Source organism: Orbicella faveolata, unplaced genomic scaffold (genome assembly GCF_042242905.1).
Source record: "Orbicella faveolata isolate gen_17 unplaced genomic scaffold, um_ofav_v1 contig_2, whole genome shotgun sequence".
In the NCBI taxonomy this organism is placed as follows: domain Eukaryota; kingdom Metazoa; phylum Cnidaria; class Anthozoa; order Scleractinia; family Merulinidae; genus Orbicella; species Orbicella faveolata.
This window is the reverse complement of record NW_028301547.1, coordinates 16,068,493-16,081,182: the sequence shown is the minus strand read 5'-3', so window position 1 is coordinate 16,081,182 and position 12,690 is coordinate 16,068,493. Positions and strand designations below refer to the sequence as shown.

General features: G+C 38.1%; 1 protein-coding gene across 2 annotated transcripts; it reads left to right on the top strand.

Annotated features, from left to right (window-relative positions):
• Positions 1-3,678: 3,678 nt before the first annotated feature.
• On the top strand, positions 3,679-12,519 carry LOC110049649 (integrator complex subunit 15-like). 2 transcript variants are annotated; one of them, XM_020755456.2, is made up of 7 exons: positions 3,679-3,830; positions 4,729-5,093; positions 9,505-9,600; positions 10,168-10,354; positions 10,538-11,113; positions 11,677-11,716; positions 12,071-12,519. In XM_020755456.2, exons 1-7 carry the CDS (start codon positions 3,803-3,805, stop codon positions 12,111-12,113), a joined length of 1,335 nt encoding a protein of 444 aa, XP_020611115.2. In that variant the 5' UTR covers positions 3,679-3,802; the 3' UTR covers positions 12,114-12,519. The 2 variants fall into 2 exon arrangements, with proteins under 2 accessions (XP_020611115.2, XP_089146011.1); XM_089289885.1 differs by lacking the exon at positions 3,679-3,830 and adding an exon at positions 4,348-4,624.
• The last annotated feature ends 171 nt before the right edge of the window (positions 12,520-12,690 follow it).

Below are 12,690 nucleotides of genomic sequence, written 5' to 3'. Positions count from 1 at the left end.
TGATCATTCGTACTTCCAGTCCCCTCTCGGCAAAGTTGCGGCTTACTTCAAAGTGAATGAGCATCCACCCGTGATCAGTCTGGTCCTTAGGCCAACTTTGTCATTTCTGATTTAAACAGTTCGATGCTATTTATAAAGACATGTAGGAAAATTAAAGATCTCCCATTCGGCGTAACGTGGTACAAGCACGGTGACTCTCTAGTCAGGAATACTTTTTCTCCGCATAAACAAGACCTTACTTGCTGAAGAGTCTTGTGCCTGAAGGATTCTTCAGTGATTACTCCTGTTAAGACTGTTTTGATCAGCTTTTTAGTACACGGCTAAAATAACCAAGCAAAATGAGTATTTCTTTATTTAAGGGTTTCACTTTGTAACAAGTTTAACTTTGGTATGTTTCACTTTGTCTGAAACAACTTAAGCAGGGTGTTTTTGTTCTTTTGCTTTGCTTGCGTACATCAATTAAACAGTTCGTTATTCGAGAGAACTTGTAAAATTGTAGAAACAATGCAAATGCAAAGTCGTTCATGTACACGTTATAGCGTATGTAGTGAAGCTTATTGAAAAGACCTTCTTAGAACGCTTTTTTCAGTATCGCAGGCTTTCTTCCTCGATAATTTCAGGAGCCATAATCGGGGACGGAGACCGTAAGTCTCGGGATTCGCGCGTACCTATGATATGGGACAATTTTTCTATTTTTAGAACAAATTGCGCCATCCTGACGTCATATATCCGCGCGGATTCACGCACATGTCGGGGGCTTTCGCGTGGATGTTGTCACGTTGCGTGATCAAATGGTGAGAGTTGAGAGATTCTCTTGCGTCTTTTTCACAGCGATGGCAGGGAATGAGGCAGGGAATACGAACCAGGACGCTCATATGTAGTTTTATGCTCTGAGCTAACGGAAAAGGTGGATTTTCAGGGTCGAAAACAAGACTTCAATCTCGCGCTGGGAATGAATAATAAGATCTGCTCACGCTAGTTGTAAGCTTACGTGTATGTTTTTGCGTTTGTTCTGACTTAAGAATATAGCAAGAAAACTCTCTACTCTGGTATCGAGTTAATTTGTGAGTTTCTCAGACAATGGTTCATCATAACCAAAACCTGTTTTGACGGTTTCTTATTGTTTCTGCTTGTTTGGTGAGTTTGCAAAAGTTTTTGAAAGGAAAGTCTGACGCGTACAATTAGCTCATTTGCATAGTGTAGCTCGTGCACTTTCAAGTCCGAGTCGGTGTTTTCAATTGTCAACAAATCTTGACAAAGATTTCTTTCGTTATCTTTTGTGCTGAGCTGCTGTAACAAATTTCACGAACGCAAAAAAGGCTACTAACATCATGTGTCTTTCTTCAACATAAGCATAGTGAAATTTTACACTGCGAAAATGAAAATAGACAAGGAGTTTTGATAACTCGATCAACAAAATCGAAATCGTTATTGCAAGTTTATTAAAGAAAGCGTCTTATTATATAGCTAGCTCCGCGAGCGGGCAAGATGAATCAAATCCTGCGCTGTGATTGGCTACCCGAGCGGGCAAGATGGAGCCATCTTGCCCGCTCGGGACTACCCGCCGTGTCCCGCGAGAAAAATTTCCCCGAAAGCCATATAATAAATCCTTTATTGACCAAGCTTGTTCGGCCAAGATGGCTGGATATTGGCCTCGTTCTTTTTTTGCGAGTTTATGGACCTCGACTCCGTCTCGGTCCATAAACACGCAAAAAAAGAACTTGGCCAATATCCAGCCATCTTGACCTCACACTTGGTCAATAACCCATATATCGTAACTTTGCTGATTATTTTTGCATTATTCACATATTTTCAGTTTAGCTTTTAATATGTTCTCAAACATTTATCAATCTTAAACATATTTAAAAACTATAGAGTTATTGTTTGAGTTCGATGTACGCTTTCACACGAAAGTGCGGCGGAAGTACAATTTGTCATGTTTACTGACTGTACAAAACACGCATCGGCGGGCGCTCTCATTCATCGATAACAGAGAATTTACTGGATTTTTACACGAATAAAACTGAGCAGTTATTACGGACGTAAAGTTATTGGGCCTTGATGAAACATCAAGCGTTGCTTACAATTCAAGCGAAACTCAAACTAGCAATTATTTTGTTTTACTTTTCGGTCGCGATAGACTGACAAATTCCTCGCAAGCGTGTGTCAAGAGGAGCTAGGAAACTATGAAGTCCTGAGGCTCCGCTATATCTAAATATATCCAGCTAGTTTTTTGCTGTGTAATGGAAAAGCTGTTAATCTTCAACATATGTGAAATTTAAAGTGGAGTAATGTACAGCTCATGTAAAGAAGCATCCGTCGGAACACAACTTGGTCAGTGATATATGTAAGCTTACAGCGGAACATACCTAAATTCGACACTGTCTTACTTCACTCAAACTGGAGCAGCTTACGACGAAAATACTTAAGCAAAATTCCAACAGACGTAAATGCGTTGAGTTGTGGGCCAAAAACATGACAAATTTCGGGAATTTCGGACGCCGTTTCCCCCGCGCGACATCCGCAAAAATCCTCGCAGCATGTACGCGCGTGTGCCGCGGGCGATGGCGCAATTTGTTCTAAAAATAGAATTATTGTCCCATATCATGGGGACAACCCCAATACTAGAAATGGCGCGCGCTTACGGTCTCCGTCCCCGATTATGGCTCCTGATAATATATGATTTATGTAGCCAATCCGCTCTCTCCCCGCAGAGGTTCGAACGTTCGTTTTATAAATCTGCTGTGCGAAGTGAGTGCAGGCGCAAGGTCGACTGGATCGATCAGGGGTGTTTCGATCAGGCGGAGAATTAACAAACTGACGTCAGTTTTTTATGCGTCTGTCCTCTTATTGAAGATAAAATTCGTCATAACTTTGTCAAAGTTTGCTGCTGAACCAATCGCTTGCGGCTCGTGGTTCGGCACAGCCACTTTGACAATGTTATGACGTAATTTAGCATCAATAAGAGGACAGACGCATAAAAAACTGACGTCAATTTGTTTTTTACAATAACAAGACCCCAAAATGGTCAAATAAGGGGAAAAGACGCCGTAAACTTGCGGAAATCAAAGATAAGTGAATTTTATCCAAAATGACGCGGACATTGTCAATAGCTTTTCTCGGTTTTTGATTGGCTAGTCAAAAACGTCCATAAAATCTCATTGGTTAAAAAGTTGACAGTTTGACAGCTGAAAGTTGAACTCGAAGGCTTGTATAAATTAAAATTTTACTCTTATTGATGATAAAAATGAGCCAATCAGCGCGCCAAAAATTAGACAGTTATTGTATAACAGGCTCCCGCGCTTTCTGCCGTCGCCGGTGACCCTGTGCCTGCACTAACGTTACTTAGTGGATCCTCTGATCTTCACCCGAAAAAAAAACCCTTTGAGCCTATGCGGAGAAGAGAGGCTAATTCTTTCTCTGGTCGCTAGACATTGTCTTCGAGGGAAACTTGTTGGAAAGTGTTTCAGTGCGCTGCCTATCGTGCAAGTTCCTTAACTGGATACCTTTTTTTTAGAAAAGAATGTAAAAAAAACAAACAAACAAACAACAACAAGAACAAAAAAAAAAAAAACGCGGTGACGTCCAGAAACTAGGGGTGAAATGTACCCCAAATGTGTCCAGGCCAATCCCCGGGCCATCGGCCAACACCCAATGAGTGGTTCCCAATCTGAAGAATTTCTTATCTGGCCTGGCTGCTCATGCTAAAATGGCGGTCATAGTGGTGATTTTTGGCCATATTTGATTTGGTTTGATTAACTCTCCTTTGCGCTACTGTGGACATTCATTGCTGTTCTCCGTTATGAATGAATACGAGGAAGACACTTGGAGTAAGTATGTAGTTGATAATAATGCAAATGTGGGAAATATGTTTGGAAATCGTGCATTCAAGTCGGGAGACCGCGGAGTAATCTTATAAGCTTGTAGCTGCAATTTAGAAACGAGATGACAATATTAAAGATGGTTAGACTTGCATTGTACTGTCGATTCAGAAAACTTCTTTGTTAAGTTAGCACGAAGCAGAATAATTTATAGACATGCTGCGCCCTTCTGAGTTGAATGTCTCACGTACTGGCAAACATGTACGCCATCTTGCATAGTGATGTTAGAGGTTAGAAGTCAGGGCTTACTGTAGACACTGATGCAGAGCAGGATTTACAATTATTTTAGTTTGCAAGTTAACAACACGGATTTTTTTTTTTAACCTGAACGTTATTCAGGTTAACCAAAGAGCTATTCAGGCTAACTACAGTGCTAATCTGGTTCACTGCCCCCCACCCACACCTCTCACACCTCTCCCCTCACCCCCATTTTAGACTTTTCCCCCTGAGTTGTTGGTACTTTGCTTTTTATTTTATTTTAATGAAAAGCACTAACCAATCAGTGTCCTTAGTTACAGGTAAGCCATGTAATCAACATGGAAACTTTGGTATATTTGAAACTCATATTGGGGGAAGGTGGTAGGAAGTCCATGCAAGGTGGGAGAGGACAGGATGGAAAGTGGGATTCTTAGGTGAAGGGAATCAGGAGAAACTGGAGAGGGTCTTTGCAACATTGCATGATATTTTGTAGTGGAAAAAAATGTGTGATCTACCCAGGAAGGAGAAGGAACTTTGAGTAAAAGGTATAGAAAGAAGCAGGTTACTCTCCCTCTCCCAACATCTACTAATCAATCACTGGTAGTAACCATGATGTCACTGACATAAAATATTATCATTTATTTCATAGATATTGCATCATGGAAGGCAGATATCCCTGGCAAAGTCTCTTACGTCAAGCACCTCCTAAGTTGTTCTCAATTTCCTGAATGCAGTAGGGATGTTATTCATATGTTAGAGAAATACTTCAAGGCATATGCACCAGACATGCCTCCAAATCCTGGACTTTATCTCTCAGCTTTTCTTGATGATGTTATCGACTTGTACATATTTCATGGCAAAGGATCAGGAACGAAACCATTGTCTGCCATCCAGGAGCTTCAGCTCTTAGAAGTTATATGTTCTTGCTTTCAAGATCAACCATCTGACATTGTAAGATGTGGTGTGTTTTATATACTGTTTGGAATATCAGGTCAAGACATCAAAGATGGAAAGGTGAGATTTTAGCATTTGAACTTGAGGCATTATGTTTGGCAGGGCAGGAAAAAACCCAGGTCTGGTTGCTCAGGGCAAGTAAATTTTGCCCTTGGGCAAGTGACAAATATGGAAGTTTGGTGGTCCGGTAGTCTTGTCAGTGATAATTTCAACTCAAAAACAATTTCAAAACTTAAGACTGCAAGATGAGCAAACCAATGAGTTGAAAGTATGGATTAATTTAAAATTTGTGTCACTGTCCAGTATGTTTCACCTAGTTTAGTACCAGTAAGCTCATTTTGTTTTAGTCTATCACAGGTTATAGACAGTACCTAGTAAATGATGTACATACAGTTGATAAAGCATGAACATAACACACCTACTGGGCAGGTAATACTTTAGAGGGGGAAACTGACCCACTGGGCAACTGGACTTCAGAATTTTTTCCTCTCTGCATGGTACAGCGTATGTTCCTGGCTGGATATGATATCACAAGCTATTTCTCCTTATTTTTTCATTTTTTAACCCTATTTATAATCAGATATAGAGATTTTCACATAGTTTATGCAGTTTGATGAATGCCTAGCGAAAATCAAACAAACAAACCCAAAACACTCATTTGAATTTACTTGCAGTGACTTTCCTTGCCATTAAAAAGTGAATTTAGAATAATTGCATAGATTAATTTTCGTCGTTGGAAGTGTAAAAAGGGCAGAGAATTGACTATTACCACTCTTTCATTTACAAAACATAGGCATGCAAGGCATGCAAGAGTTTTTTTTTTTTGTGAACTAAAAGTCTCGGAGATAGAAGCATTCATAGAACTGTTTACAGTAATGATTTGGTTTATTTGACAAGTTTTTTTGGTTGCGATTTACAGCAAGAAAGAAACTGGGAATTTATGATGTACATATGATGTTACATCAGTAATGGTGAGATAACTAAATAGTAAGCCATAAAATGTTTGACTGAACAAACTACAGTAATCTGACACGTCTCCAGATTAATGTAGATACCATCTTATTTTCTAACAGGCGATTTGATTCATTCTTTGATACAACCCACACTGTGATTGGTGTGACACACGCACATGGATAACACCCTCACTCACCGATCACATAGCCCTTCCAACCCCATAAGAGGAATTTTTGCTCAAAAATACTCAAGTTAAGGACATTCGTGCCCAAAATGTTCCCACATACAGATTTTTTTTAAACTTGCCACGCAGAAAGGTAATGATCTACTTTTACCAAAAAGGCAAAAAAATGGGGGGTGAGCGACTTCGTTTTGGAGAGAACATGCCCGGAAGAACACCCTAAATCTGAAAAAATCAGGCTTCGTTAGCGAATAAGGCCACAGTGTCTGTAAGCCCAAAAATACTGCAATTAGACCTTTTAAATGAAATGTTCTCTACCAAATATTGTTTAAGTGGACCTATTAAGTGAATTTAGTCAACTGACGAGGTTTCGTAAAGAACAACTTCGCATTTAGCGACCATAGTTTCACGTGCCTTGCAGCCGTAAGATGGCAGGATTCAATGCCCCATAGACAGAAATCTTGAAATTTTTTTAACTTCCCACATTGATTTTTTGTCCATTTTTGGGCAATGTGGTGATAATTGTAAATAAAATCTGTTTCTGGTAAGAAAAGTAGGGGTCACCGAACGTCCAAGATCATTAAATCTACGCAAAGCTATAGCAATGGCTATCTGCCCTATCATTGTTCATTTTAGTACTTAGCGCACACGCTCGATGTATGACATGGTGTGTGAATTTGCATGCGAAGTAAGGATGCGCAGAAATAATTAGTGCGAACATCCTTAAGAGTACTTTTTGCATTTTATATGAGTCGTAAGCTTACTCTTTTTGCATGACACAACGTAACACTACCTCACCGAAAATAGAAAGAATGAGAAAAAACCTCTCTGACTCATTGAAAGTCTGATTTAATTAAATTGCACTTTAACTTGGTACCATGCCGTCTTCAAAGAACATTTTAACAGTTTTCATACTTTTTACCTTTAAAAATATCGGACTGAAAAGAATGTCATAAAATGCCCATCAAATAAAAATATTAAACTGCCACTGCAGAGACGTAAAAACCGTCCAGAAATGAAAGCTTCTTTTTTGTTTAATATCCTGGGAACAATAGCCGATAACTTGTCAGTTCTAATTGAATTTACTCCCATATAAAAAACAAAAGTGTTACGTTACCATTTATAACTAAAGATAGCAAACATCTCGTGGGATCAAGTGGTGACGATTCGTCAGCTCTAATTGAATTTACTCCCTTGTGAAAAACAAGTGTCAAATAACCCTTTGTAACTAAAAAATAAAAATATCTCATTATCTTTGCATGCAACAAGAACAAAACAATCGTTACCTGCACTTCATTGTAACATTAGAACTGTTTCAAATTTAAATAGTCTCGTCTCCTCCAAAACATGTCCTAAGAACTAGAAGCGACGATTCGTGACCTCTAATTGAGTTTACTCCTTGTGAAAAACAAAAGTATCAAGTTACCTTTGTAACTAAAAATAAAAATATCTTGTTTCATTTGCATACTACTAACTCATGAACTGTTTCAAAACTCAAGGCTCATCTCATTCATAACTAGCCACCATTACACTGAACATCATGCACTCTAAAACAACCCCAGCCGATGTATGTATGTAACTGTCACACTCTGCTCCAAACCCGGACTAAAAATCACAAACTGGCAACATACACGTCAGTCGTTATTTTTCAATTACCAAAGTCCTTGTGTTTAATACAATAAAATGCTCAAGACTTCATATACCTCACTTAAGTTATCTTGAACAAAAATAGCTTCCTTTTTCGTCAACTACAATTCGTGTTAGTTATTAATGTGAATAAGCGAAAACCCTGATAAGATTAGAGAAAAGATTTAGTTTCATTAAAACATATCTTCTCATTCCAGAAGTAAGCAAGAACCATTATCTTTTTGTTCTGTTGACCAAATTAATCGTAGTCTCTTGGCTTTTCACATTGAAACTTATCAATGGATGCTGAAATTAACGACATGTCCGGAACACTCATAACAACCTCTGCAGCAATATTTAGGTTTCTATACAACTTGCAAATAATTTGAACCTGGTCACAACCTCTTCACATTCCCGGTAGTGCATTCCGGCCCCCCTAAATAGAAACCACATCAACTTGTTTTTCATTCACATCTTAAACCTAGACTCAATTCAGAGACTGATCTAATGGGAAAAGCTCACCCTTCATTGCATGCTCGTAGTTATATGCCAAACACCATGTTTCTTTCACTGATTATCCAGTTGCAAATGATTATCAAACCCGCCCACAAAATCCTCAGCCTAACCGACAGAAAATATCTAAGTAAGCCCAATATATGAATACTTCCTCCTCTTTTAGAGAGGAATAAATATGGCTGTTCTGAACTGTATCGGGATCAAATATTCTCACATACCATTTACTTTTATAACTAGAAATTTGATTGGCTGTTTATAGTAGATCCAATCTGATTGGTGTGACATAGGTGTACATACAATTGACCTGTCCATAACATACCCGATGGGCCGACTAAGAGGTATTTTTTTTACAAAAAAATAACTCACAAATAGATCAACACGATGATAGCAGGTTGGATGGGAAGATTTTTGCCTGTTCATGGAACCAATCAGATTGCCACTAGATTTTTTGAATTCTGCCTGGTCACACATTGAGAAAAAATAGTAAATATTAACACTTATTATTGAGTAAAAATTGATTGCTCACATACAGCATTACACTGCTCAACAATACATCACATTAATTACATTATTTTAAAACTTAATCTACACAGTATTGTACAACATTACAGAACAATACAGTATTACATACAGGGGATGAACAGGGTTTATGCTCAGGGGAGCAGTAACCCAGGGTTTGTACAGGTCATGGAAAACCTGGAAAGTCATGGAATTTAAGTGAAGGTCATGGAAAAGCAATATGCGTGGCAAAAAGATATTTTAAAAATTGAAAAAATAACACACGAGTCAGAAACAGGCTTTAATTTCAGTACAAATAGACACAACCACACATTTTATGCACTATAATGCTGGAAAATATGTTAAATAAATGATTGTTTTGATACTGCTGTGATAACAACTGTGTAACTAAGGTCATGGAAAACTCGGAAAGGTCTTGGAAAAGGTCATGGAAAGTTATGGAATTTTAAAAGCTTCAAAAAGTGCGAACCCTGAGTAACCCCTTGCGTGTGATTTTATATATATTGATATTGGTGCCATTAAATAACTAATTCATTCACTTCTTGAGGGGCTGTCTTCAAGCAAGACCACCTCTTTTATAGGTCGATGTTGTTGTCTTTGTGATTCATGTTTCAATTTCCATAAATTTCTCAACTAGGAACTTACTACAATATTTTATTTTCTGTTAAACTTCAGGTTGACAGGAAAGTTGAAATTCTCACAAAGCTTGTCTCTATGGCTGTGGCATTGCAGTGTGACCATTTGTTAGAATCCATGGCCATCTGGATGCAGGTTCGTAAGATGAACAGTTCTCAACTCCTGAGTTCTTGGTTCTAACATGCACTGAAGTTGAAAACTAATTATTGTTTGCAATAAGCTTAATTAAAAATTAATGATTAATGATTTTTACTCTTAAACTAGCCTATGATCTTTTGCATGTTTCATACAAAAAGGAAAGTAATTTTCAGGTATTTTTGTAAGGAATATCAATGCAGTCCTATAAAACATGTTAATAAGCTGTGTGAAGTCAGAGTTAATATCATCTATGAAGCACATCATATGATATAGGGCATAATTCTGAATATTTTTTTAGAAAAGGACACCAAACCACCTTGATGCACTGGAATTTTTCAGAAACAAATCTTTATTGAAACTTTTTTTCAGTTACTTGTATTTGATTTTCCTCCCTGAATTGTTTGTGCTCAATGTAGTTATATAGAAAGAACTGGTATCCATGACTGTATTATTTTATAGTTGGCAGGAATTTGCCTTTTTTGTTTAAATGTTGTATGGTACAAATGCACTTTGATGGCAAGCAATCTGACACCTGTATTTGCTTATGGCTTTGTTTATTGTCAGAGACATCATCACAGACCTGGTGTAGTGTTGAAGGTGACGTCATCCATAGTGGAAGACTACACATGCCTTGTACCTGCTTCACTGCCATTCCTTCAGACTCTTGCTTCTCACTCACCGCTGATGGCTTGCCAGCTAATGATTGCTCTCATTAGTTTGTATCCAGTTGTCACTATCGGCAAACAACAAGGTAAACAGAAGCTCAAGGAAGCTTATAACTTATTACACCCCTATGCTGATTATCAAAATTCTGGCATCCCCGTTTCTTCACCCATTTTGGACCAAAATCAAAATTACAATACTGCATGTAAAAAATTCAAATTGTTTTTCATAACATTTAAATCACACAATTTTACCCAATCTTGCATTTCAGATGAAAGATCATCAGCTGCGATCTCAAATCAACCTCCTTTGTCTCTTCTCAAAGTTGTGGCTTCCTGGGTCGGCAAAAATCCTGATCTGTGTTTACTAACTTGCCCCACTAGTCTATTAACAGCAGGATGTCTGCGTGGATCATTAGCCCCAGCAGAACCTACCCCTCTCCCTCTTGGTCCAATATTGGGCCTGCTACGGTGGGTAGTGCTAATGCCACTAGCTTGTGACAGCGCCATATGTGACAGACACTCATACCATGAATCTAGACTTTTATACTCGCAACTTCACCTAGCAATAATTGAGGCTTTTTTACTGGCTGGCAAAGATAAAGAGGATCCACAAGAAGAAATGGAACTGGAGCCAGGAGAAGTCATGGATGAATCAGACAGCCGTCATGTTATCAAAGGAACAGATTTGAAAGAACTGACACAAGACATGTCAAAGTTAATTGACAGGTTAAAAACTGCAGAGTGTAACCACAGCATTATTGATCAACAAGTTCAACTGTCAATGGATAGATTTGCACAAACTTTGCAAGTTGCTATAGCAACAGGATGTCTTTCCTCTTCAAAAGGTAACCTTTGTGCTGATATTGACAGTGAATAAGAATGGCTAAATATTTACCTTTTGTTTGACCTAAGCAGTTGTCAGGCTAAAGAGATTGATTGTATGATGTATCTCCAATCCTGCTTCAAACCTTCCCGTAGGATATGTGGTATGCGAGCAATTCAAAGCTCTCTTTTGATTAAGTATTGATCATTATAGGAAACAACTCAGCCTTGAGAACATTTCTATTCAATAGATAAAATTTGGCATATGATTTGTTGAATGTTTAATCCCATCACAGCACAGCTGCATAACTGTTAGTCTAAATATTATCCCTGGCCATGGTTATTGTGTTGTGTTTTTAAGCAAGATGCAACTTATGAAGTATTTATTAAGTACACATCCTTCTCATTCTTGGGCTCTCTCTTGTTCCAGTTGCCTGGAAGAGAGACCCTTTGACAAGTGCTTATTTATCACTTAAACTTTTGATTCCTTGCTAACTGTTGGGAAGAACAGTAGCTAAATGCAACTGGTCTAAACTGGTTTGGTCTTCTTCAGCGATTTGAATGATATTCTTTTTTTTTCTTCCAGATGAACTCGTATCTATGTGCAAACTTCTGCCAGCAAACAGGTGAGAATTTTATCAGAAATTCTACTGTAGAAGGCTAGTGTATCACTCAGAAAGGTTATTTGCATATTTAATTCTTTCCAATTCTAGGATTATTAAAAAGGTATTACATAGGTTCTGCCATTGTCATTCCTTTCCATCATAGTGAAGGTTTTAGTTAAAATGTAATTTGTGTAAATTAATGCTGCCAATAATGAACAGGGAAATGGATGCAAGTGTAGCTCGCAAAGGTTCATTGTTAGGGTGTGTGCACGTGTTTGTTGACTCAAAGAAAGAGCTTTTCACACGATTCTTTAGATATATATACATGCTCTTCTAACATCATTTTGTAACAGTAGTGTATTTATTCTTTTACAGACTGTTGTCCACAGTGATAGAAAGCCTGGATATCCATCATTAATCCAGTTAACCACACTCAAAAAAGCAGCATATTGTGTACTCACATTGCCCTGGACCAGTAGATTGTGTTTTGAAAAGATTATCTTGAGACACCTTTTATTTAGAGTTTCCTAACTAAATATCCTATTGTGAATTTGGGACCATGAGCTATAATATAGGTAGGTACTGTTCTCTTCTCCTCTCAATTGAGCAGTGTGTTTTTTATTTTAGCAAAGTTGAACTTTAAGTGTCAGGACTATTTCTGTGTCAGAAATATTTGGCAGTCATACATGTTGTTGGAAAAATGGCAAGGAAATACATTCCACAATCTCAGCAAGTGACAGGAAATTATTAGGTTGTCTCTGTGTTCAAACGCCATGAATGTCTAAGCTCAAGTTCACAATAAACATCTTGATGACCATAATAAACTGTCTGCAGTTGTCTGTGTAATAATTATTGGCAAGGTATGTCTCGTTCCCATGGAAGGGACCGTGAGGTTTCATGGTTAGGAGGGGAAATGAGAAGTGTGCCACAACTTGAGTAGATATAATCTATTGAGTATGACTAAGGAGCGATACCTATATGTCAAAATGAGTGTT